General features: G+C 50.6%; 3 protein-coding genes across 3 annotated transcripts; 1 reads left to right on the top strand and 2 right to left on the bottom strand.

Moving 5' to 3' along the window:
• Window positions 1-9,377: 9,377 nt before the first annotated feature.
• Window positions 9,378-11,136, top strand: LRP88_14897 (cyclin; the record flags this gene model as incomplete). The annotated part of the gene is made up of 3 exons (XM_083251231.1): window positions 9,378-9,799; window positions 9,854-10,101; window positions 10,244-11,136. The coding sequence occupies 3 exons, from the start codon at window positions 9,378-9,380 to the stop codon at window positions 11,134-11,136; spliced, it is 1,563 nt and encodes a 520-aa protein (XP_083092986.1).
• Window positions 11,137-15,463: 4,327 nt separating this feature from the next.
• LRP88_14896 (uncharacterized protein) lies at window positions 15,464-16,123 on the bottom strand (the record flags this gene model as incomplete). Its single annotated transcript, XM_083251230.1, has 1 exon — window positions 15,464-16,123. The coding sequence occupies one exon, from the start codon at window positions 16,121-16,123 to the stop codon at window positions 15,464-15,466; it is 660 nt and encodes a 219-aa protein (XP_083092985.1).
• Window positions 16,124-21,360: 5,237 nt separating this feature from the next.
• LRP88_14895 (F-box protein) lies at window positions 21,361-23,286 on the bottom strand (the record flags this gene model as incomplete). The annotated part of the gene is made up of 1 exon (XM_083251229.1): window positions 21,361-23,286. One exon carries the CDS (start codon window positions 23,284-23,286, stop codon window positions 21,361-21,363), a length of 1,926 nt encoding a protein of 641 aa, XP_083092984.1.
• Window positions 23,287-26,879: the final 3,593 nt, after the last annotated feature.

Raw genomic sequence — 26,879 nt, 5'->3', positions numbered from 1 at the left:
ATAAGGACTTCGAATAATATGATACCTCTTACCACGAGCGCTTCTACGCCTAACGATCCTAAGCACAATGATATCTGGGACGCTACTTTACCTCACCTTTTTTCTAAGTTCTTAGATTTAACTAAGAAAAACTCTGCCAATGCATTTTGGATCACGCCTAAGAAGACCTACGAGGATCTAATTAGACGGAGAAAGTCGATTAAAAATAGGGTTTTCTTCGGTTGGTTCTCTCACATTGAAAACCTGAAAATCAATCCAGCAGTGCAAGGTTATGAAGTTGATGGCCACTTCATGCTCTGGCCAAAGGAAAGCCACAAGAACAACATGCCTCTGCTCGTGCCTTGCAATCAGACTCAGCCGTATATTATACGCTGGTGGCAGAAGTTTTGGGATGAGGATATGAAGGCCAAGATAATTTACTTACAAGATGGGGCCAAAAAAATTCACGAGATTGAGTTCGAGACGACCCCTGACCCCGATGGGAATTTCTTAGACTACGAAGCGAAGCTCGATATTGAGTTCGAGACGACCCTTGACCCCGATGGGAATTTCTTAGACTACGAAGCGAAGCTCGATATTGAGTTCGAGACGACCCCTAACCCCGATGGGGATTTCTTAGGCTACCAAGCGAAGCTCGACCTATCCCCGACGACTATTTGCTTTCGCAGGGAACTGCAAAGAGATATTTGGATTGCCGCTATGGGTCCTGAGGATGAAGCAGATTATCGGGCGCTCGAATATTATTTTAAGGTCGATGGGAACTGTTTTATGATCGGAACTGAGTCAGCATTCAAGCACCTGGCCGACTTAACCGATACGGAAAACAAAAGCGTCTTTCTCGGGCGGTTCTCTGGTGGTCGACAACTAACACTTGATCACGAACAGTTACAGAGCGATAAAATTAAGCAGGGCCTTTTGGAAGCGCGGCCCAAGCGCCGCGCTGTCAATATGTCTATCTATACTGCTATAGGAGAGACTCAGCCCTACCATCTGCCACGGGGTCAGCAGTTTTGGGATCAAGATATGAAGGCAAAGATCGTTTATTTCAGAGACAGGACAAAGAAAATTCACGATATCCAGTTCAAGCGCATTGACGATTTCAGTAACCTTGAAAACCCCTTGGCTCATTATTGCGCAGAGCTTGACCCTATTGACTTTAGTCCACACTGGACTAGCGTAAATCTTTGGTTTCAGGGCAATCTAGAGAGATGATAATTGTCGGAAAGTAGGGTCAGGCCAGAATTGTGTTGTTTATGTTTTTTTTCTTGTTCTTGTTAAACAATTCAACTGCGCCAAAAAACAGGGCGCGCCACTAGTTTTCGGCACGATCGCAATTGCTCCTCTTATTCAACGCGCCCCTTCAGCGTAGCTGCCTTTCCAGGGAGTTACGCTGGCCATAGCACTCATGCGATACTTTTTGCTCACACTGGGGATCGAACGCTGGGTCTTTAAGGTGGCGAGTCTAGCCCTTTTCGGCAGTTTCAGGCTTCAACACAGAGTGCGGTTACCTCTGAGACTCTTAATTGTTGAACAATTCAACTGCGCCAAAAAACAGGGCGCGCCACTGGTTTTCGGCACGATCGCAATTGCTCCTCTTATTCAACAGTATGATCTTCTTTGAAGGGCTTATTTACCAGAAAGATAGTCCCTGTGATAATACAGTAGCTTATAGAGTTTGTGTGGGCTCATAAAATAAATAATTCACTCCGGGGGGGCGGGGGGTGACCAGTTAGGCTATACTCCTATTTTCATCAAGGAGAGAGTGGCGCTCGCTACAACTGCTTCACGTTTGCATTGTTAAATTGAATGTTCGTGAAGCTATTCTCACATTTTTGTGTGCAAGTGGATGTGATTTCTAGCCCCGGACCGCGATATTGGCCACCACAATCTCCGGCAGGATTTCCTCGTCACCCGAGTAGTGATTGGGCATGCGATCATAACCAAATCCGCCCCAAGTTTCAGGCTGTGATGCTTCTTCTCCTTCTTTGCTATTTTCATCTGACTAATCCCCTCTTCCGGCTCTCGATCTGTGTGCTCATGATGGCCTATATTTCGTTGTCCTCCGAGGTCTCGTTGCCAGGCAACAAAGGCGTCAAAGGGCATGGCGATACTGAGAGTACATCTTCAGGTATGTCACCATGATGATCTCGCGAGGCCGCAGCCTTGCAAGCCATGCCAAAAAAAGCCGGCGGCCTTGGGAATCGCCTCAGGGGCGTGGGGACCGCGAATTCTGCATGTAAAGCTCCGTTCCTCGTCGTTGGCCTCAACCCAGTTGCGCCGGAGAGTTTTGAAGCTCTATTTTCCATCTCTGCTCCTGCTGCGGTTCTTCTCCGACTCAGGCCTCCACCTTCTTCTATGGTTCGCCCGCGAGAAAAGCACCACCATGACCTCCTCTTATTTGCAGGCCACGGCGTTCCCACCTCCGGCTTTCGAAACAAACCCGTTTCACTACAGCCACCACTGCTGCCTTTTCCCCCGGATGATATGGGCTAGTCCAGAAGGCATTCAACGCAGATACTGCCCTTATTTGCATGAGCATGGCCACCGCCAGTGTCCCGTATCGGTCGGCGCTCACGAACCGTGGGAGCCGAGGGCATGCATACACTCTCGAGGATTAGGATAAAAAATGGACGACATTTACTCGTTAGTTGGGGCCCACAGATCAGCTTAGCTGCTTTGCCCCTGAGGAGCCTCGCACTGGTGCCGAGCTGATGGAGGTGAGCTGACTGTGAACAGATCCTTATATCAGTATGAAGTTATAACCCGAGATATCGCCTCAGCACATCGAGGCGCCTTTGGTCTGCCCTTGTTGGCCCTCCACAAGTTCCATGCAGGCCCAAGGTCGCACCTCGGCGTGTGCACCCGCAGCAATTGATCCGGGGATTTTTTCGGGGCTAAACCTGGAGCAGCGAATGGTCATTTCCTTCTGCATACGTTCAGATTAAGCGAGCGGCTCTTTCTCCCAGCTTACTCTCCCGAGAACGAGCTTGCTTTGTTAGTTGAGAGAACTAGACCTCTCCTCGTGCAAGGTCCGGCCTATCACCGACTCAGTGTTGCCCCATTAATAGCTCTGTCCTTTTGCACCACTGAGCCAGGATCGAGGGACTATGTCGAGTCGGTCTGTTAATAAATGCTTAGGACTGACTGCCTAGGAAATCGGGTCAGCTCTGCCATGGTTTGGCCGGACGCAACTGTGAATTTGGCCTAGTTCCTGTTAATTCCAAGTCTTGGATGGCACGATGGACGAGTTCCTGCGAGCAGGGTTATGCAGGGACCGAATGGACCTGGATATGGTACGCCGTGACGCTCCGACTTTTTGATCCTCGAGGCTCTTGTTCACGGGATGAGCCGCTAAATCCTATCCATCGTCAGTCATGACAGGAGCCGGAGCAACCGGAGAGCCTTGGTTGAAAAATGAGGAGCCATTCTGGGAAACAGATATATCAAAGTTAAGGAACGAGAATTTGGTCAATTCGCAGGTCTTCTGTAGCACTGTATCGACTTGTAACGACAGCCTGATAACAGCCCGGGACCGTGAATAGATGACTCGAGTTGACGTTGATAACGCCCCTCGGCATGGCCCTCAATGTCCTAGGGCAGTGTCGATACCAGTACCAGAGCCAGAATCAGCTTAAACACCAAGCCAGTCCTCTTCTTGAGGAGTTCTCGGCAAAGTCTGGTCTTCCTGGCCTTCTTCCGCCCCCTTGGCCGGTGCCCCCGCAAGTCTCTCCGTTGGACTGGTCACCCGACATCTCCCAGAGCCTCAAGAAGGCTCAAATTGATCAGATTAAGCGCTATTCATTGATAATCTTTTTATTGAAATTGGACTATATTTGGTGGAGAAATGAGGCAATTACGGTGCGCAAGGCGGTTACAGCAGTGACGCAGTTACGGGTTGTGATGCCCCCTCTGATGAAGAGAGGGCCTTGAAGGGCATCCTGCCCGCCGCACTAATTACCCGCCTTATGATCATTGTTGGATAAGGCCAAGTACACAAGATTAGTCATGGCCGGCAAAAAGTCGGCGAAACCTCGGCGAAACCCCGACCCCGATCTGTCTCCATGGGCAGCCCCCTGAGGCAATTGAGAACTGTTGAATAAGAGGAGCAATTGCGATCGTGCCGAAAACTAGTGGCGCGCCCTGTTTTTTGGCGCAGTTGAATTGTTCAACACATACCCCCAGCCCACCACCCATACTCTCTAAAATGTTCCGTTTCGCAATCCCAAATATCAAAATCCTTATCATGTGTAACGGGCTGAGCCCGTGGGGGTCTCGGCTTGCACTCTCGACCAAGACCCACATAAGCACCAAGGCCCACATAAGCTCAACAGCTAAAAGGGGGTTCTTTTCGCTTCTTCTCCTTTACTTTCTTTTCCTTTCTTCCTTAGCTTTAGGATACTCGTTAGAGTCGTTCAGCTAGTTGTCAATATACTCAGCTGGACCGTTACAGTTTTAAACTAGGATATTTAAAACCGGATAGGGAATACCCTTTGGAAGAGAACGGGTTTGACGGCGTTATCGGGCTTATGATAAAGCCCTAAGTCCGAAGTCACGTGACCTTCCTAAAAGGGAAATAAGCCCAGAAAAGGCAGTATTGACACTCTCTTATATCTTGCTTATCTAAGTAGGTATAGCTTAGGTAAGCTTCTTTATAAGAAAGCACATAAGCTAAAGTATAGGGAAATAAAATCCTAGGCTTATATCTTATAAACTTATTTTTTAGAATTTTATTTATAAAAGACCTTCTTAGAGTTAAGGTATTTTACAGAAGGTAATAGAAATAGGAGGTGAATAAGCAGTGGAATCAGTCCTTATAAAAAGCTGATTAGCTAGGTAAGGAATCATAGAGTAATAAAAGTAAATAAAATAGATAGTAGGGTTAAAATAAAGAAGACCAGCTTCTTATTAGTGTTCTTATTGTCTGAATTGATTAAAGATCTAAGGAGTTATTTTAAAGAGAGAATCTATAGCTTATATATCTAATTGCTCGGAATTTATTAGCCTGATTCGGATAAAAGTTATACCGTCGGATAGCCCTAATTCCGGGCTTTAAAACCCTATTAGTTTTGCTAATTGCGGATAACTAAAAGCCGAGTTATGGCATAATAGAAGTTAAAACCTATAGGGTTTTAAACTAGGATATTTAAAACCAGATAGGAAATACCCTTTGGAAGGAAACGGCTTTAATGGAGTTATCGAATTGATAATAAAGCCCTAAGTCCGAAGTCACGTGACCTTTCTAAAAGGGAAATAAGCCCAGAAGGGGCAGTATTAACACTCTCTTATATCTTGCTTATCTAAGTAGATATTGCTTAGGTAAGCATTTCATAGGAAAGCGCATAGGCTATAATATAGGGTAATAAAATCCTAGGCTTATATTTTATAGGCTTATTTTTCTAGAATTTTATTTTATAAAAGACCTTCTTAAAGATAAGGTATTTTATGTGACGATCGTGTGGGTCCTAAGGGGAAGAAACCGGTCGTACTGGTTTATGTTGGCAGAGGGGATGCTGGCGTTGTCTTTGGACAGTGTGCAGGTCACGTCTGGTAATGTGCTCAAGGGTATTGAGTGTAACCAAGTTGTATTAATAGCTGAGGTAGCTACTACATAAGAGAGCGTAATGAGTGTGTCCTATATACTTGTGGTCGATCTTTGGACCAACGTTCTCTGGATTCGGTCCAGGGTAGGACCGATGTGTTCAACGTTCGGTCCCTTCGGTCCCTTGCTTAGTCAGAGTGTTTCTGCCATGCTTCTCCGCCTGACCCATGTCATGGCCGTGACATTTTACAAAACACTACAAACTATTTAATTAATTAAAACTACTCGCTATACTCTTCCCCAGATGTCTCAATCACTGCCTGACAGGTCCTTGCATTATGTCCGGGCTTGCCGCAGATACCACAATGCCGAACTCCCGGTCGCGCTGACCTTCCTTGACCACCACTTCTCGATGATTCCGCCACTACCTGCGCATCAACATCCATTTGATCAATTGCCTGCCTTCCTTCCTCTACTGTTATCACCCCTCTTTTCTGTAGTCGGGTCCTTTTTGCCCTCCGGCGCCGGCTTAGTATCTCATTTGCCTGTTCAAGATCTTTGACCCTAGCCTCAAGTAAGGCAACCTTATGCATAACTATCTTTGTTCCCTTAGAAGAAGACCGTATAGCTTCTAGAATTGACTCTGGGGAGCTACTTTTATGCCTTTTAACTCGTGTCTCGAGGTATTCTGACTGAGATTGAGCCTCAAGCACGGTCTTTGGGGTCTTTGAGACCCAAGGGGTCGACGGTTCAGCCTCCTCCCCGGCAGGCGTTGGAGTCCGTAGCTGCACATCAAGCTTCGAGACCACACTTTCCGAGTCAAGAGGAATAAGCCCAGCTCCTCTGAAGGCTGACTTGATACTTTTTTCCGTCATGGTGGCCTGAAATGCGGCGTGGAAGGCCGGAAAGAACTCGGTCTTTGAAACGTGGGTTATAGAGCATCTGATCAGATGCTCTATTTCTTGATCGTAAGCGCTCTTGAGCACGCTGAAGCACCCGACGTCAAGGGGCTGAAGTAGATGAGATGAATGAGGCGGCATACAGAGCGTGATGATATTGTTATCCCGGCAATATCTCTCAAAATCGATAGAATGATGACTTTCGTGGCCATCGAGGATCAAGAGACGATAGGAACCAATTGATCGATTGGTTGTACACCGGTCAAAGTGCTTTAGCCACTCTAGACCAGTCTCGTTATCGGTCCAGCCATTTTCAGACGTCGCAATAGCCCAATCGCCCGGGAGGTTGCTTTCTCGGTACCAGTTGGCGAGGTGATATTGGCCCGCACCGATGATAAACGGCGGGATCGCCCAGCCTTCTGCATTGATCGCTTGGATAACTGTAATCCATTCCCGGTTTCCAGGCTGCACTAATTTTGGCTTTCCACGCCTATCTGTGCCTGTGACGACCATTCCGCTTTGAATTATGCCCATCATAAAGCCAGTCTCGTCAAAGTTGTAGATATCTTCTAATTGGATGCCATACTTCGCGATTGTATTCGCCACAAGCATAAACCAGTTACGGATAATGGTTAGATCTTCGCATTTGGCTCTCTGGTAGTCATATTTCCGAAAAAAAACGCGTCTTGAGGTCTGGGTGTCGCTTGACGAAGTTAGAAGCCCAGCACTTGCCGACGGGTGGCGCGTCGCGGTCGGCGAGCAATCGGTTGGCCATTTCTTCAACACCACGCAGCCGGGGGGGAAATCCTCGTGAATCTAGGTCGAGGATGAACTGAATAATGATCTGTTCCTCTAGATCTGATAGCCGACGTGAATTTGGGATAAGATCGCGTCGAGATTGAATGCCTTGCTGGCGGCGATGTAGTCTAGGCACAGAGACCTGATAGGTCTTTGCAGCGCGTCGGAGGCTTAGCTTTGGGTTATTTTGAAGGGCCTGAAGGGCAAGAAGGATTCTAGCTTCAATAGTAGAGTCTGACATATTTGGTTGTTGGGAATTAATTGATTAAATAAAAAGTTAGATGTAAGAGGGAAAAGTGTCTCGCTCGCTTATCTGTCTGGTTCGCTTATCATGTACGTTACCTTTTAATATATTAATTTTAAAAATTCTTTAAAAATCTTATATTTTTATAAACTTTATTTCTTATATTATTGTATTTTAAAAAAATACTTAAATTTATATAAAACAACTTTTTTTATATTTTTTCTACCTAGTTACCTCTTTATTAGTTCTTATAATACCCCTATTTTTAGTATAAAACCTGTGCGGTCTTAGGGGGTGCGCGGACTTCCGGGGTCAGACGTTACATTATAGTGAGGGTACTGATCATCATCACTGTTCTCCTCCTCTTCCTCTTCCTCACAGTATTTCCCGCCCGTCGTCATCGTCGTCCATCTCGCTGTGGAGATCTGTTGGCCTGTCCCTCGAGATTTGTAAATCTCGCCCTGAATGGCCACAGCCCTGTACCCAGGCACCCCACCATGACTGATCCACAACGGCACAAGCAGGGTCGTTGGATTGTGGAGTCACCCTGGTACGCCCAGCCAACCATCCCATGGGCCTCAAAAACGGGCTTGTTTTGGCTGTACCGTCTATCCCGCCATGTCTGCGAGGCATACGCTGGTGCTTTGAGTGGCCACGAGGTATGGGGCATGTGGTTTGAGATAGTAGTGGAGGGTCGATCTCACGGATTGCTTTCAGTTTGATCTCGCTGAGTCTACAAAGTCGCTGTTGACGCAAAGTTGACTTCCTGGGTTGAGATATCCGCATCAATAAGTATCATATTACCGGCCAATGGATAAGCCAAAAGAGCGAATAGTTCAGCTATTGAGTCAGCTTTATGCTTGGATTCATGGACTAAATAATTAATGGGCGTTAGCGTACCCAGTAGGGGAACTATCACCATGGTAAACTTGCCATGTGTGAGAGATTTAGGACAGAATATGTGAGGCGCAATCCCCCTTTCCCTCACGGGTAGTTAGAGAATTCCGCTTCTTGCGGTTTCGGGACGGACGCCAAGTCTCTCGGGCGTGCTGGCGCCTCACGCTAGGGGCTTGGTTGGTGCCATTGTTCAGTTTGGGCTGATGCGCCTCTATCAGTTCCCGGGTTCTAACCCCGACACCTATCTGCATAATGGTTTCGGCGGCCTCATCACCAGGACTGAGTTAATCAGCGCGCTGCATGCCGCTAATTCCTTTCAGTCGCTTACATAAGGTTTGACGCTCAGCCGCTAACCCAATGAGAGTCTGGGCCTCGCAAGTAAAGGCTACTCGTCACACACGTGTGAATCTGAGAGAATTGGTCACGCCATCATGGGTCTCACCTTCCACGTCCATCTTGGTCAGCGAACCGCTCGTACTTCGGGTCGCAAGCTGGCGAATCATAACTTGGGCCTCTTGTACGTCTGTTTTTAATTGGTCTCTCTGTGGTCTTTCTGACTGTGTGGGGTCAAATCGAGCTTGAGGCCTGGGAAGACATAGGTTGGCGGTCGGCCAGGTTATGCTTCCTGTCGTCGATAACGGCCACTAACGTTTACGCTCTTACTCTACAAGTCTGCATCACAGCGGCTCTTTGCGCGGTTATAAAATGGTGCCTCACGGTTGCTGTTGGCTTTTGGCAATTGTGTTAACCACAATGGTGAGAAACACAAGCAGGAGAGGAGAGATACCGGCCTCATATAAGATGCTCATACCTACTCAAGTTATTATCAGTTCCTCGACTGTCTTTGTTTGCCTCGCTGCTATCAGCCTCGCCGGGTATATCTGCTGTGGCATCTGTGGATAGATTCCCTCCCTCCCCAACACTTTCGTCTCGGGCTATTGATTCAAAAGCTCGACTGCATCCAAAGCACTGATCGGCCGTCATAATATCGCCCCTGGCCATGGCCGAGGCGGTAGGTCTCGCTGCAAGCGTCATCGCTATTATCAGCCTGTCCACGAAGGTTACGAGGCTCTGTTCCGACTACTCCACTGCCGTCAGAAACGCTAGGGCCGACATCACACGCCTCCAGAGTCAGCTGGGCAACCTGGGCGAATGCCTCCAAGGAGCTCAGCGTCTTCTCAATGACCCGAAAAATCGGTCGCTTGCGACGTCGCAAATATTGATGGACTGTCTCGATGGCTGCACGTCAGAGCTGGTCCAAGTGCAGAGCAGGCTAGATCCGGGCAAGGCCCGCAAGGCCATGGGCCGCTTCGGACTTCGTGCCCTTAGGTGGCCGTTCGATAGCAAGGAGGTCAACGGGGTCATCTCTAACCTGGGGCGCTGTATCCAAACCATCATTTTGTGTCTGCAAATCGACCAGACGTGAGTGGACGCGCCATCTGGAGGCCTCGACGGAACCGGCTGACGCCATCACAGTACCATCTTGCTCGATATACAGCAGAAGTTCGAAGGTGTCACGCTTCAACCGCGCAGAGATGGATCAATTGCTCGCAAACCCTGCTTCTGCGTCCAGTTCGACAGAGATCCCGACTTTATCGATCGGCCGGATATTATTACATGGTTAAGGGAGCAATACAAAGGCTCCGCCGGTCGCATGGCCCTCGCGGGCATGGGCGGGTTTGGGTATGGGTCACCGCAAACCAGCGTCTTCTGGGACCATGCGAGTTCGAAGCCAAGATTTGAAGAGGCCTCATGCGTAGCGGCTGATGAGTACCTCGAGGACATTCTGCAGCACATGCGGCAGATGGAGGCATGTTGAGCACCAGGCACTACTCTGTGTCTCATTTGCTAACCTTGCATAGGAAGAGACTCTCCCCGATGCTCTCTTCATTGATAAGCAGCCCGAGATCCAGTGGTCCATGAGACAATCCCTCATCGACTTCCTCGTCGAGGCCCACGCCTGTTTCGCCCTCCTCCCCGAGACCCTATTCCTGACTGTCAACCTGCTCGACCGGTACTGCTCTAAGCGAGTAGTCTACAAGCAACACTATCAGCTCGTCGGATGCGTCGCTCTTCTCATCGCTGCCAAGTATGGTGACAAGAATGACCGTATTCCCCAGATTCACGAGCTTAGCAGCATGTGCTGCGGGCTCTACGATGCTAGAATGTTCACTCAGATGGAGATGCATGTGCTCAACACTCTGGACTGGGTCATCGGCCACCCTTCTGTTGACTATTTTGCTCGGCTCATGTTTAGGGAGGAGGGAGACAACCAGGAGATTAAGCACATGGCGGCCCATCTCTGCGAAACCGCCCCCTACCATGGCTCGTTCGTCTCGACGAAGCCTTCCATAATGGCTCGATCGTCTCGCGCCGTAGCCCGAGCCATCCTCGCCCGACCCAAAGTCAATGATGGAGAAAACGATCCCACCGAAAACACGACTCTGCTGGCGCTGTCGCATCACCTTCGCCAGCCCTCAGCCACTCTCGCCTGCAAGTGTTCGACGCGTAGCTTGTCCGGAGCGTCTCAAAAGCTTGCCGAGTTCATAGCTGAACAGGCCGACGTCGCCCGTCAAGCTGCAGATCCCACCACGCCGCGCAATGAGCCCATCAATAAGCACACGAGGAGCAGCTACAGCAAGCCCCGGAACGGACACAGCGGTACAATAGGCCTTGAGGGATACCCGACTCCCCCGACCACTCCTGGCGCCAACTGCAAGGACTGCTACATCTCGCCTCCTCACAGCTCATACTTATAGGGTCAATGTTGGTAGTGTACTAGCATCGTGAAACAGGGAGCCGATAAGAAGGCGGGGTTTGTATCTTCCTTTAGCAAGAGAAAACACAACATCTTGTTCACTCGATATTTCTATTGGAGATGTGATAGTCGGGGCAATACTACTTCCAAGCGGAGCGCGGGGAGAATCCTCTTGTGCCATGAAAACGCCAACGTCGCCAATACCGTCCCCGTAGTACGTCACGGCAATCATCTGCTTGACGGTGATATCCTCTTCGATCTCCAGTCGTGAGTTCCGGGCCTCCATGCCAACGCATTCAACAGATCGCATAACACCACCTGGCCCGAACGAGGGGATCCGCGCCACCGGATTTTCGTCTTTGAAGTTAATAGGAACAGCGCCGATCGATGTCGTCCAGTCAAGCCGACTTTAGATACAGTCAACCACATAGACGTTCGACGCCCTACGCAGAAATGCAGAATAAGCAGCGAGAAGCTCAACAGGCCCAGATCCAAAAACCGCGACAGAAGCACCTGCCTGGAAGCCGGAAAAGTCGAGGCTTGCCCATCCCGTAGCGGAGATGCTAGAGAGAGTGATGCAATCTTGTTCGACGCCACGGTTGATCGTCTCGTTGGTTAGTAGTCTTGTCCGCCGTGGGCACTCAAAAGACGAAATACGAAATCTACAGTAGACTCCGCATTTGGAGGGAGGGAAAGTGTTTGACTGATGGATTTCTTAATCGTGATGACCGCAAACTAGGAGTGACAAGATGGTAATAAATACTATTGCTATATGTTGCTTCCGAGTGTGAATATAAAGGAATATTGATGCATTGAGTTTAGAAACTTGGGTCTATCCCAGTTTTAATGTGCTCGCAACTGAGTTTTATTAATCTGGTAACTTGTTGTAAATTAAATTACTACATGGCGTTAATGGACGTGATGCATTCAGTTAACCGGCCAACTGAACCATCCATTCTAGTGCTTGGTTCTTGAAATCTTGTGTACCAACAGAGATCATAGGCATCCGGATATGGAACACGGCCAACGGCGGCGTCAGGAACATGTCCATTCACGAGGAGATGGTGTGCTTCGTGACCATGTACCACAAGGGTTACCGCAAGACCATCCACCGGTCCTTGCCACATGAGGTCAGAGAGCTGCTGGTGTGGTATATGTGGGTGGTGTTGCTGTTGTTGTATTGACGTCTTACGGGCACACAGATCCCGCCAACCGCCGATCGGCGTAAGAAGATATGCTAAGCTAGCTCTAAGGTAGGTATCTTGTCTTAGCAAAGAGGGAACATATTCCGGCGGGGGGGTCTAAATCAAGACAACGTCAAGACTCTCCTCGCTCCTCACTACCATGTATGTTCTCTCCTCTCTCATCTCCCTTAGGCCATTCAGCAATTCAGCTAGGAGGGTTTTCAAGCCCGGCACCCGTAAGCGGGATACAGGGGCAGCGGCATCGCTGTTCTCAAAGGCTCTCGTGAGCCGGCCTGAGACGGCAGGCCAGAGGGTTGCTGGGCAGCCAAGGCTGCGAAGAAGGGTAGGTCGAGCAGCTGGAGCTGCGGAAGGTCGTGGCTCGCGATGCCGTGAGGTCCGGGGGGGTTGCCGGCCGGCTTCTTCGGGCAACGCAGCTCCAGTCAGGAAGCTAAAGAGGCGCGGCGGCGACAGGTTGAGGGCTCGCGCAGCCTGCGAGGGCCTTATCTTTGGAATGGCCCATAGTTCGTCTCGCAAAGTCATTATATGCGTAGTTAATATCAGGGCGCAGGCCCATCGCTGGATATTTGAGACTGCCCGTTCGTGGCAAACATTCCTTCCCCCTCCCCTGCGTCAATGGTTCTCTGTCTCTGTCCAGCCTGGTCTAATCCACCGCGCACTCGCGACCATGCGACGCCAACTTACCACGTTCGCTTGCCTCTCGGCAAGCGATTAAATGCCTATCGGACGCGCTTGTCTCATTCCAGCACCACATCTAGCATGTCACTGGTAGAAGGTGTAGAAGAGAGTGATGAGGTCAAGCCGCTATGTAGCTGCGTGCAGGTAGGTAATAGGGTGTGACGGTCTTGATTCTTTGCTTTGTATGCGTTTCTCCTTATATCTATGGTAACTCTCAGATCTTCGTAGTCCGACCGGTTTCCGAGCAGCTAGCTGCGTTTTCCCTTCCCTTGCGTTGCTCCCTTAGGCTGAGGCCTCGGGCTTCCGCTGGCTTCCGTCGGCCTCCGCAGCCCAATTGGCAGTCTAAAGTTTTCCCGATTGGGAGGCTCATGACATAGCAGCTGACATGAGAATAAGCTGTCGCAAGTGCATGCATACAGGAGACGCAACACGCAAGCGGGTTGCCCAGAAGGAGCCTTGAGGAACGAAATCGAAGATGAAATTTGGGTGTGGAATATTATTTTTAGCAGATGATCAGAAACTATATATATATATATATTGATACAACCTGAACAGGAAACCAGCTTTTTGGTGCCCTCCTCAGTCGACTACTAACCACATCATGTCAATGGTGTCAGGCTGAAACGTGCACCAGATCCTCGTGAAACATGTCACAAAACTCTAAAACGAGCCCATGGAAGGTGGTGATCTTAAGATAAACCCCCAACCCCCAACCCACCCAAGAAGCTTACGATCATAAGATTTGCGTTCAATCCATTTGACGATAGCTAGAGTTACAGAGGCTAAAAACTATCACGGGCTGTAAACATGGCGATGCGCCCAATTCGGTTCCAGTTCCTTTGCGACTAGTCCAGGGGCTTATACGGAGAGAAACGATTCACCATTGTAAATCTCGCGTCCCAATTCAATTCAACCCATTCGGCTGAAAAAGTTTCAATTTCTTGACTACCTTGTCGATGGTCTCGTTACTTTCGACCTGCGCAGATGATTAGACATTGTATCAGTGCGCCAATGGTGAAAGTTAGCCATACCTTGATGTAAACAGAACCCGTAGGTCCATCGGACGGCATGTCCTCTTGTACCAAAAGTCTCAAGCGAACACGTTGCGCCTGGCAAGGGTCAGCGTGGTTGCGTTGAAAGCGGAAAAATGACTGACGTTTGTCGCAAACCAGACACGCTGTTTCTCGTTACTTGGAAAGCTTTTGACTAGGACGCATCGAGCTCCTTGAAGACGTCGCCGCTCAATCTCTGCCCAGAGGAACTCCGTTACCAGCCAGTCCGGTACAAGACCGTCACTCGCCCGAAAATACCGTGCTTCTGGATTGCACTGTGGGTTAGGGTCCGAAACCCATCCATGGTAACTCGGAAGCACCCATCCCATGATATCTCCTCACCATCGTCGCTCCATTCGAACTGGATTGTCGGGCCCTCCGATCGACGTAGGGACTGGCCATAGGCGGCTAAACTAATAAACTCCCCGAGTGGCGATAGCGTCCCGTCACACATCTTATTCTTACGGATATCATTCAATATATCCAGTTGCCCATACTGAGGCCTTTATGATAGACCAATGTAGTCATGTGAGAATCTAGGCAGCACGGATTCCATGATAAGAAGCCGAGTACAATAGATAAGGCTGGGGAGGATGCTAGTGAATTGAGCTGGGCGGAGAAAGTCGGCCCCCATAAGCGATGCAAGTCTGCATGTGGCGCTGAAGTAGACAAGCATTGTCGACTTTGAGTTTCCATCTGCAAAATCCTCAGTCGCCATAAATAGGCAGAATTGTAAGACTAGGTCGGCCTTGGGGTCTTGTGGTGGTGGTGGCGGTGGTGGTTGTATAAAATGTGCATTGGAGTCTTCGTCCTCGCTATTATTCCCCTCCTCCTCCTCCTCCTCCTCCTCCTCTTCCTCTTCCTCTTCCTCTTCCTCTTCCTCTTCCTCTTCCTCCTCCTCCTCGTCGAGTAGGGACACATTCTCGAAACTATCGTATTGTTCCCATGCAGGATCATCCCATAAGGTCTCCAACGCCATCCTCTGAGGCTTAGAGAGCGTTCATTGACATAGACGCCTGGTCAGTGTCGGGGATAGACGCCAGAGTCGAAACCAGAAGCATAGACACTTTTTAAGCAGTTGGCGATATCTTCGTTCTGTACTAGGCTTGACGACTAGCTCAAATGGGCGTTTATTGGGTCGGTCAGGATATATGCCGCGAAGCCATCACCGGAGGGAAATATCGGTGTGCTTGATGGTATCGTTGGAGCGTTCGAATAGACGGTCAAGGGCGGCCATCATCCGGGTCAGCTTGTGTTCATCCTCCTGACTGCTTATTAGAGCCTCGTCCTTATAATTGGCAAGCCATAGCGGCCCTGAGTTTTCTTTGGGAGGGCACTGAGCCATCGCGACGATTAGGTCTCGTCGCGTATTGCGGAAAGTCTCCTCCCAGCCAGTTCACCGCATCCAGTTCGTTATGAGGGCCGGGTCGGTTGCGCTTGTCGTCCGGCCGGTGGGTTGCGGCAGACTACCCCGTGCTTGTTGGAAGAGATATTGCTGCTCTCTGACAAAGTGTTCCTTGGCGAATACCTGTATAGCTTCTGGCGCCTGGTATATGGTGACAGGCGTGTGTGGTCCCTGGGGCTGACCGCGGTATAGATGAACCGTCCAGGAACGCCCAATATTGCTCATGGTCCAGGCCTGGAAGCTAAGTCGGTCTAGGATATGGTCCTGCAGCCAGTGACTCTCAGGGAAGCCGCGTCCTCTGCTATGCTGGATATCCTGGGGGTGGACTTCCTTTAAGTGCTGAGAGAGAACCTCGAGGCTAGTCGATCGGAGCCCACAATGCCTGCAGGCGGCGCCCTGCTGGATGCGGAGGTGAGGGTGGGGTGAAGAGCCATCCGACCGCACTGGCAGTGTCTTTGGGTCTGGAAGGCGAAGGGTTCGGATGAATGGGCCAAGCCCTCGACGAGCCAGCTTGGAGATGCCATGCCGCTCTCCGAGGTGCCGCGAGACACGGTCTCCATCGGCCTTGAGGGCGAACTTGCATTGAATGCATAGGATCGCTGGCTCTGGCTGGTTGAGGTAAAGTCCAAGGCGGTCGAGCTGTTCAATCATCGTTCACTTTGGCGAAGAGGATAGTTGATTAGGAAGAGGATTGCTACTCGATATTGGGCTGTTTAGGAAGGAGGGCTCCCTTCTCTCTCTGACTTACCTCCTATAGAGAGAAAAGGGGAGGGCATAGGTAGGGATCCCTTGCTCTCTTGCGGGGTCTACCTAACTGCCGCGATGGCTTCTATGCCTACTCTGGACTTGAACAGAATGATGATTGGCTGCATTAGTGTCACTAAGGAAAACGGGAGCTGGGTTTTGGGAACGGGCCCCGTTCCCGAGGTGGTAGTAGACAAGGATAGTTGGGGATAGGTGATTGGCGCAGAAGCGGGAATGGGGCGCCTTCCCGACTTGAATACTTGGTAGGGAATGCGGACTTCTGGAACGACCCAATATCCCGTACCGAGGTTGCACTCAATCATGTGGAATTAACTGATAGTGAGGACGAATACTGCTCAACTCAGGCTTGGATCTACGAGGTCAGGTCGAGCGTTATCAGTCTTCTTTTGGAACATCCCAAGGTCGATGTCAATGCTCAAGATGTCTTTGACATGTCTCCATTGCACATTGCAGCCCATGGCGGAGACTTCTCCGAGTCCGTGATCCGGAAGCTTATTGGCAAAGGTGCCAAGATCTCAACGCGCACAAACAAGGGCGAAATACCATTGCATCTCGCCAGCCGGGAAGGAAACGCGGAAGCTGTTGCCATCCTCCTAACATTTGGAGCGGGTCCCATGGACGGCGATTTCAACGGGTTTAATGCTCTGCATTATGCGGCACAAAGTGGGCATCTAGGAATCATACAGGCCGCAGTGAACCACGTGCCCGACACGTCCCTGGAAACATTCATGAAATCGAAAGACAACCACGGAGAGAACGTGTTGCATCATCTACTGAGCAACATGGTCAAGGTTGGCATTACTGCCGTCGACTATCTCCTGAAGTGGCCTCTTGACATCAATGACCTCGACAATGCAGGAATGTCGCCGATGGCTAAATACCTCACCGCGTTCGTGCTCAGTGTAGACTATGATGGCCCAGAAGTCTTGCGTCTTATGTTTGAGCGTGGTGCAAACCTATCTTTCGAGACGGAAGAAGGTTTAGGTTTAGCTCACCTGGCTGCTGGGTCCCGCAGAGCTTCTGTGAGCTTGCTCTGAATACTCGCAAGTCGGGGCGTAGATTTAAGGGCCGAGGATAAACAAGGGCGAACCGCCCTTCATTATAGTGCTATTAAGGGCACTCTGACGGAGAAGGTTCTATGTTTTCTTTATGACGAAGTACGATTGTCTGTAGGGCTTCGTGATGCGCATGGGAAGACACCGTTGGATTATGCAGTTGAGATGGGATAAAAGGGTTATCACCCAGATCTTTTTAACCGCGATCGTTGGACTCGGACAGAGAGGCTACTACGCGAGTTAGAAAAGGAGCTATGACTATGAAGTTTATGATATTTTGAAGGCGCTTAGATTTAATTTGGGTTAAAGTGCGCCCATGCTGTTAAACAAATGAATACTCTTCTGGTAGCCTTGGCTCCCAACCCCTTGACAAGTAGCGATGGTAAACTTGAGTGGAAGTAAGAAACGGACAAAGTGCTCTCGTGTTATAGAATAGGGTTTCCCTAGCTAGTAGCCTAAATACTATTAAACACTATCACGTTAAGTCAGTGCTGGCATAAATGTTATTTCGCGATTAAAATATAAGATAAAAATTATCCTCACCCCTTTTGCTCACTTATCCCTGATTCTGGCATCGACTGTGATCCGTCCCTTGGCCCTAGGGTCCAAAGACATCGCAATCTGGACTGCAAGATCTAGATACTCCGCGACATTTTCCACGTGTGCCCCAGAGACCGCGACGTGCCTCGTCTTCCAATCGACGTTAGCGGCCACTGCTATTTTTAAGCCTTTTTTCCACTCTTTTCCCAGCGCAGCGCCAGTTTATAAGGTCTTGAGATCCGAAGACCCCTTGGCCCATACCGCGAGATCGAGATACTCGGTGGGATTCTCTGAATGCTTCCCTGGGGCCTTGAAGCTGTTAGGTTTCCAACTATCGCGCGCGGGCGTTCTGGGGCCCGTCCTCTAACGCTTTTCCAGCTTACCACCCATTTCTAGGTTTAAGGCCTAGAAGTCAAAACTGGAACCATAGCCGTCATGGGTGGATAACCTAGCATCAAGGAGAACCCTGTCCAGATTTAGCCAATCTTTGGCTTTGGACATCAGAACTTTATCCTGAATAGCGATGTTTGTCCGGCGGATATCCGGAACTCCCATGCGCATGGACTCGACACCCACAAAGGTGCGATCTTTAAAGGCCAACCCAACGCGACATGGACTGAATAAAAGTCCGGCATCTGAGTGTATAGCAGGCCCCCGCGATATCTCGGCCGACCATGTTCGATCCTTTGCCATTGCCTCAAACCGAGTGTCGGTGTTGTACAATAGACCATCATCATGAAGAGAGACAGAGTGGAATAGATGAGCGGAATGGGTATCGTTCTCCATTTTAAGAATTCCCTTCATCCCCAGACCGCGAAGCTTGGGAAGCTCGACCCCGTTGCTCAGGATCTCAGTCTCAGACAAATCAAGAACTGGAAAAGGGCCCAATAGGCCACCATCTAACTTGGAACCGAAGGACGATAGCTGAGGAGAATTGCATCCCTCGCTGTCACGAGGAGTGTTGGACTGTTGCCGAGCCGGATATGGTGGGTCGTTCATCGAGGGGCCAGGTGCACGAGAGCTGGTAGTACCAAACTTCATCCACCCAGTTTCGGTATCGCAAAATGGAATATCGAAGTGATGGCGAGGCCGAAGTCCATCCACCTCTCCGAAAGAGAAGGGTGCATTGCGAGGTCGGAATCCATCTGCTTCCTCGAAGGAGAAGGATGGGATGCGAGGTTCGGGGGGGCGGAAAGCCGGGAGATCGAGCCCAACAGAGTGGCATCTTGCGCAACAGGGACATCAATATATAAATATAACCTCTCCTCCCTTGAGAATCTTGACAAAGTTCCATGCTGTATTGAGTGTGCCTTTTTGTCTGAAACATGAATCAACACACAGCACTCACAACAGAGACCCGTCTTCCTAGTCTACAGAGGCTCCTTAACACGACGCGAATCTCAAAGGGCGCCGGAACCACCGGTGGAAATTCTGAATATGAGCCCCCCAATACCCACTCACGTTTGAACGGGGTTAGAGGATCTACCGCGAGTACACATGCAACATCCGGGTCACGAGCAACTGTGCAACCGTTCGGACCTGGCCGGTCCATGCCAGCAACCCTTCCAACAACGTCAATTAGGTCCATGGCTCCCCTCAGTGGCTCTTCATTGGTGAACAGCTCCCAAGCCATGAATACTCCATTACCTGCTATCAATGACCTAAGGCTAAGATCAAGGCTGGAACAACACTTGTAAGTTCTAAGTCTCTACCATCTGCTGTCGCCAACTCCGGGACTACATCCACGTTAGCTAACACTTGAATTTAGGGCCTCTTCAGCAGAGCCTTCATGTCAGTGTGACGCTCTCAAAAACACGAGGTTACAATCGATGAGCTCCCAGCCTGTCATTGACGCTGCCAGGGGCTCTCCTTTACCAACATCGACTGCTGCCAGGTCGCACTCTCAGGCGTCCATGACATCTCCCGAGGCACACGCCCGTCCACCGCCACCTGCTACACTCTCGCCCCAAAATACTCGGTGGATTCAATATCCACACACAAATTCCTTGACTATGCAGCCATGTCTGGGCTCGCCTCCATCAGGGAACGCAGCACCGCTCTGGCAAGAGGGTGTATACATGGACGGCATGTCGGATACAGTCTTTGGAACGCATAAAGAAAAAAAGTATCTCATGGCCCCCCAAGGAAGCGATAGCTCAGTACGCATTCCGGTCGATGAAGACCAGCAGTCGAAGAAGACGCAAGAAACGAGGTATCGAAATGCTATATCGTCAAGGAGGTATCGAGACAACAAGAGAGCTCGGCAGCTTGAGCAGCTCGCGGAGTTGAATCAACTTAAGATGAAGAACAACGAATTGGAAAAGGAAATGAAGAAGGTGAAAGAGGAACTGAGCTACTACCGGGGTATCGTCAAGCAAATGTCACTCGTAGCTCATTCAGTGCGAGCGCCAAATTCTCTATCCCAGATGAGCAACGCAGTTGGAAGGATGGGGACGTTGGCGACAGCGTCCCAGTATTATCGAGAGGAAACTTCATGCGGACAACCATCAAAACGCCGCCGAACCGACCAAGTCTCCGGACTCTCGATACCGGCGTACGGAGCTTTCAGAGATGGACCCCTGTGCAGATCGCCGCCCAAACAAAACGCGAAGGATACTTTGACCAGGTGGTTTATGTCTCAGGACGCTGCGACATTGACCTCACCAAGTATGGTGATGAGTGTTCGGTAGAACCCGAGCTATTGGAGAAGTTGTGGGTATTTTAAGAACATTTCACCTACTTGGTCCCTGACGGAAGGGGGTACGATGGCGTGTGGCAATCTTGAGAATGCAGGGGTCGGCCTCACTTTGATGACGAGTGTTGACTTTGCGTCAATTATTCAACTTGCACTGGCGGATTTCACGAAACTACCTCTATATTGGGTGTGTTCAAGAGTTGGAGTTCTCGCGGCACATGGTTTGCATCGAATGTTGAGTGTATTCAAGACCAGGGCTTATGTGATGGTCGGTGTTCTTTGGGGGACAACCCAGATGCCCTAGTTTAATGTTGATAGCTGAGGGAGACATTGCCATTCTTAAAAAAGAGTGCCACATCTGACAATGGGCAATGCAGCTTCTGTGGCCGAGTCAAGCTAGGTTCTATATAACGAATTGGCCGCAGGTGTACTGCATATGGTCCAGATCGGTGCGCAAGGTGTAGGGTATGGGTGGAGTGATATCTGACGTTCTGGATCGCGAGGGATGATCAATTGAAGGGCCTTTGCGGAACCAGTCTAGGCTAATCGGTTTCTTAGATGGCATATACATTGAAGGTTGAATATACACAAATTGCTGAAGTGGGACAAGTCCATGCTGGACAGCGGTGTTGACAAGACGAGCAGCTCCCAAACAACGTGAGGGAAGAAAATGAAGAAGGTGACAGCGATGACGCTGATTGTAGCCAAGTCAAGGAAATATCATCTTCCCACGATATAGAGCCGTCTGATTCCTCAAAAACCACGCCACAAACGCCGCAGAGCTTTTGAGGTAGCCGGATTAGGGAACGTGACGCCAACGATGTCTAGGGCGCCTAAGTAATACCAGCAGTTCCATTGTCATATGACATGTCAAAGCCGTGTTGAGTGCCGGCTCCCGTGCTCATATTTTGGTAGAGTGGAGGACTCAGCCTGATGAAAGGCGAGGTGCTCTCATCTCCACACCCAGAGGGCAGCCACTCGCCCAAGCTGTTAGGCCGTGATGGTAACGCAACGTCGCCTCGGCCAACGCTGGCAGACTCCTGCGAGAGCTCAGGTTTTCCGGGCTGTACTACACTTGCACGGTCTGCGTTTGTGGTGCGGGAGGGATGTTTCGGAAACCCGGGGAATCGGAGGCTGGAGTCAAATGACATCAGAGTGATGGGCCTCAGTTGACCAGGTGGTTGACCAGGCGCTGGTTTATGTGAGTATACTAGAATTCGCTCATCCATAGCCCATTCAACGTCGCCAGTACTCTGTGATAGGTTGATGATCTCATGAAGCTGAGCCAAGGCGTCATCGGGTTGAGAGGGACTTGGTTTCTCTGGCCACAGCTTTACTGTTTGGTCCTGCTCCACAATCTCCACTTTTGGGCGTACTCTGAGTTGCAACATATGTTTGGGGCTCTTTTCTCCGTATACAAGATCCACGAATGCGTCGCAAGATGGGTTATAGGTATGGAGTGGACACTGCGAAAAAGTGTAGATTGTGGCATCGCTTTGATTGTCCCCGACGTGGATGTCCTCAAAGTGGCGCATCTGGGAGTCTTCTTTGCATTCCCACTCCGGATCGGTGGGGGAGTTTCTGTTAGAGATTGGCTCTCCGGAACTCTCATGGCCTTGACCGAACTCGAGTCGCTTCTTGTAGCACGCCCGCCGCTTTCCAGCACTCTCTAGGTACCGCTCTTGACGTATCTCGACGATGAAGATGTCTCCCGTGTTTTCTTCCTTTATGAGTTGCAAGGAAGTCCAACACTTGTCGATGAGGCCCTCTGAATCATGACGCCACCAGAGGTGACCTTCTGGGGGCTTCTCAAGGCTCTCAGGTGTTGCTTCATCCACAGGAAACCGCACGGCCTGGTAAAAGCGGTCCCGTAATTCATAGTCTGTCGGGTATCTCCGCTCAAACGAGACACAGTAGAAATAGTGGTCGATGATCTCGAAGCAGATGTCCTCCCCTGCTTTAGAGCCTTCAAAGTCCCATAGGATGATTTGACCATCCGACCACTGGCGTTTCCTCAGGTCAAGCCGCTGTAGACCCCATCTTCTGGAGCCATCGATTGCGGCGTGGGATTTGGTGATGCAGAACAAGTACTCCTTGTTGTTCCGGATCAAGATCTGATGCTCCGGAGATATCCCCTTCACGACAATCCATTCGAGATTATCCTTCGCCTTAAAGATGATGAGCCAGCAGTACGTGGATTCGCCGTTGACCTGGGTAGCCAGGCACGAGAGGATGCCTTTGGCGCAGTAAAGGGGCTCAAAGGTATACGGCGCAGATCGATTGAAGTCGCGGACCACACAACGCATAAGTACCTGGGTGTTGACCGCCAGCTCCATCGCACGAGTCTGACGTATGTTGAGAATACGCAGATGCTCCTTGTTGATTGTGTAGCATAGATATCCATCCGTATAGATGAAGCGGTCTGCCATAGCGATGATGGCCACCGTCCAAGGCTCGGCAGAACGGACAGCCATTCGCCGCTTAGCGAGTCGTCTAAAGCCCCTTGCAAATTCCTTCGTTGCGTTCGCCACTGTAGCCTCGGTCGAGTAGCTTGCCTTCTGAGCTGTCATCAGCAGACCTGTAGATTGGAGGTGTATATGGGAGGGACATACTTTGAGTGCAATGCGGCCGATGTGTTCATCTTGGTGGATGTCTTGTTTAAGGCGTGAACAGGTCAGACCGAGATTGAATATGCTATATATATCGGCATACTCAATGATCTGGACTAAAATCTCGGCTGGGAGGCGGGAGATGCTCATGACGGTGCTGGAGCTGGGATGGACAGGTGAAAGAAGGTCTTTGAACGACTGCAAAATATGGCCGCCGTATATTGCTGGTTGATGGCACAAAGCTGCTCATAATTGGTGGCTGGAGCACATTATAACAGGAAAGGGTTGAGCAGAGCCTCATCGCGGAGCCTCATCCATCTGCGAGATAACCCTCAGCTCCACACCGGTGGCATCAGGCTGCGAGTTCGGGTCTGGAAAGTAGAGCCAGGCCCCGCTGATATCCCAGTCTTGACTCAAAGCCAGTGCAGGCCACCAGGCTCTCGCTTGGAGGGGTGTGAAGGCCAGTGGTACGGGCTTTGATCGTGGGGGGGGCGTCCGCCTCCGAGTTGTCTTCCTGACCATGCCCCGGCCCCACCCTCTCTTTTGGTGTGACCCAGGCTGGTGGCTTGTCAGTGTCGTGTTCGGCCATGACTGGACCTGGTCACCAACAAAACCACAACCCAAACTCCACGCAGAACCGCAGTGTCGTCATTCAGGCTCCGCTGCCATCAATACCTTCATAATAACCGATCCTCCTCTCCGAAAGTGTCGGCCTCACTTGCGGTTCCGGAGTGGTCTAAAGAGCCTCTTTTGTGGTCTGAAAACAGAGCCAAACCGGGGAGGATGAATACGGGGGCGCAGAACAGCGGAATGAAGACCTTGATGGCGCATAACGGGGTACGAGTCAAAGGCAACTGTGACAAGCTCGTGACTAGAAGGGACTCGTATAGCAAACGAATATTCGTGTGCCGGCCCTATCGACAGTATCACAGCACCGCAGAAAGAATGCCAAAGGGCGCGGGTAGCTAGGTGGTGTCATCTCTGGTATGGAAGCAGCTCCCCAGGTGACCGGGACCACAGGGTAAGGTCATTTCATCGAACATTGAAAAAGTAACTATTCTAACCAGCCAACACTTCCAACACTTGACGCCCATATAGTGAGACAGCGCCGACAAAAGTCTACTCATAAGTAGCAAGACCTATTACTCGCCGGCCATTTACCTCACAATAAATCCTATTCAAGACACCCTACAACCGATATGGGCTTCTGGCTCAGTTATCCCCCCACGGCCGTGCTTCAACGATTATAAAGGACACATTGCTGCTGCAACCGATACGATACATCTTTCGGCGGGTCAGAGTTGAGTTCCGCAAGCTGGGGCGGATAAGACTTGTGCCTCGGAGTGCTGGCTTGGCCGGGTCCTGAGGCATAAGTATGGACGAGGCTCCCAAATTCCCATAAATATATTGCTTCTAGATAGAGCGAGATAAGACTAGATTGGGAGGGTTCTTCGTCGCCCATACCCAGCGGAAATTTACGAAACAGGTGACCGAACGTTCTCAAGGTGAAGAACAATGCATCGATAGATAATTCGTCAAGGCCCGGGTTCGTATAACCGGCACTGGGCTGGTTGTAGCTCTGCGGCTCGATAAGTGCTTTTGACGTTGTGGGCTTCGGTCGCTCATTTTGCGGGCACTCCTTAAGACCGTAGGAAGTCTGGATGCGCTCTACGCGTTGCTGGGGCGTGAGGGTAGATTTTGAAGGCAAGGGTAGGATGGATTCAGCATCCTCGAGCAGCGTCAAAATAAAACCCGAGGTGCCCAACCGCTGAAGGTTTTTGATATCGCCTTCGGGGTTGATGGGGTGTTGGGTAGCGGCTTGGTGGGCGTGCAAAGTCTTTAGCAACAGCCAGGTTACTTCGTAGTTGGAAGGAGAATGTGATGGTCGGCTCGGCATCGTTGGACCTCGGAGCGGGAACCTCTGCGAAGAGCAGGCTGTGGAGAGACCGGCTGATTTCTTCTTCCCGTGTGTCGGTGGTCGTTTGCGAGGCTGCGAGGCATTTCCACGGCACTTGCGTCTGGTGTTGACCATGGTGGTTCTGGTGATAAAGGGGGGCGCGTGGGAGGCTAGATGGTGCAGAGAGGAGAGGTGGCTCAACTTTGTGCTTCGAGTGTTTAGCATCTGGAAGCAGGCTGGGTGCTGATGTAAGCCAGAGTCCGTAGGCCATTGGGACATGGTTACCAAGTCCGGCGTTCCCATTCCGGCCGGTGCGCGTGTCGCACACGAAAAGCAAGCATGATCTCTGTCGAGATGGTCGTTCAGCTCCTCGGCCCAGAAGCAAGCATAAAATTGGAACCTGCATTAGTCCGACCGTGCGTTCACCCATGCAAGTCCACTATTGGACCCTTTCGCCTGGCGTGCTCAACACAGTGTCCAACACAGTGTCGAGAATCTTCCAGGAGGGGGTCCATGATTGACCAACGCCAGGATGGGATTTCATCCACCAGCAGCAAGCCCACCCCGGTGTGTCAGGTAGGATTGACAGACACGCACCCAGGCGATCCCAGGTGGCCCCGCCTCCGGGTGGAGAGTCTCATCCACGAACCGACGCCACTTCCTCGATGCTCGGAGACGGGCCCTGGCAATCACGGATGTTGGGGGGATCCTTCCTTCAAGTCTCATGTTCAACACAATATTGCCACAGTAGCACAGCTTCATCAAGAAGGTGTCCATATCATCGACTCCTGGGATTCGGGGACCCTTTCGTAATGTGGCCGCCACGTTCTTGTATGTTACGTAGGCTGTAGGACTTGGATGTTTCTGGGGAGGGCCTGTCCACTCTCAGGCGGAGGTACGGGTGGAAGGCAGGATCGCGAAGGCAAAGCCGGCACAGAGGCCTTCGTCAGACTGAAGAGATGAAGCAATCGAGGGAGGCTAAAAGACCTGGCTGGACCCCCACCATAGCCGATGTGGATTAGGCAGTTAACACTGTCCGCCTTCCACCTTTTCCAATTGGCTTGACTGTTTCAGTCTCATTCTTTGCCCTGTTTTCTTTGTTGACGTTTCCTCTCAGAGGTACTCCAGCCACTTCAACAACTCTACTTACCTTTTCTAGATGGACACTCAGAATCTTCTATGTCATACTTATTTTTCGATCTTCACCAGCGAGATGCATTCCTCCCTCATGCCAACGACCCCAATCAATGCACAATCGGCTCTCACAGAAGCGGACTTTGAGAGGTTTACAGAGGTTTGCTTCTTTGCCGCATTCCAGCCTCAGAAGTTTGCCGACAACCTTCCCTGTTTGTCCAGTCATAGGGCGGTATCCCACAACATCAGCCATGCCGTTGCCCATCACGGCATTATTCGAAGTAGCGATCGTAGGAAGGGTCATAAAAGGTACATTACGGTCTGTCGAAGCGACCACGAGCTTCCTAGCGGCACCTCACAGTGTCCAAGGTGTAGCAACATTCAGACGTGGACAGACAAAGACTTTGACGATAGAGAGCACGCCGCTAGCGCCATCTGCCTCCGTTGCTGGTGTAGTTTCACAAAGCGAGAGCTTCGTCAGCATCTCGATGACTCGTCGTGTTCCTACGAGGGTGAGCAGCCCAAGTCCAGAAAGACAATGATACTATACACCACCTTCTGTTCGGACTCTAAACCACCAACTCTGCCTCCGCAGCCTCCGCGACCTCTGGAGCCTCTGAAGCAAGTCCATCCAGGGCAGTCAAGGAAACGGAAACGGAGGTCACAATGCAGCGCCGCTAGTCCTGTCACCACGACACCTGCAACCCTCACA

This window comes from Fusarium phalaenopsidis (genome assembly GCF_050370095.1).
Source record: "Fusarium phalaenopsidis strain FUZ10S chromosome Unknown contig_32394, whole genome shotgun sequence".
Taxonomy (NCBI): domain Eukaryota; kingdom Fungi; phylum Ascomycota; class Sordariomycetes; order Hypocreales; family Nectriaceae; genus Fusarium; species Fusarium phalaenopsidis.
The sequence above is the reverse complement of the archived record's forward strand: the minus strand, read 5'-3'. Positions and strand labels throughout refer to the sequence as shown.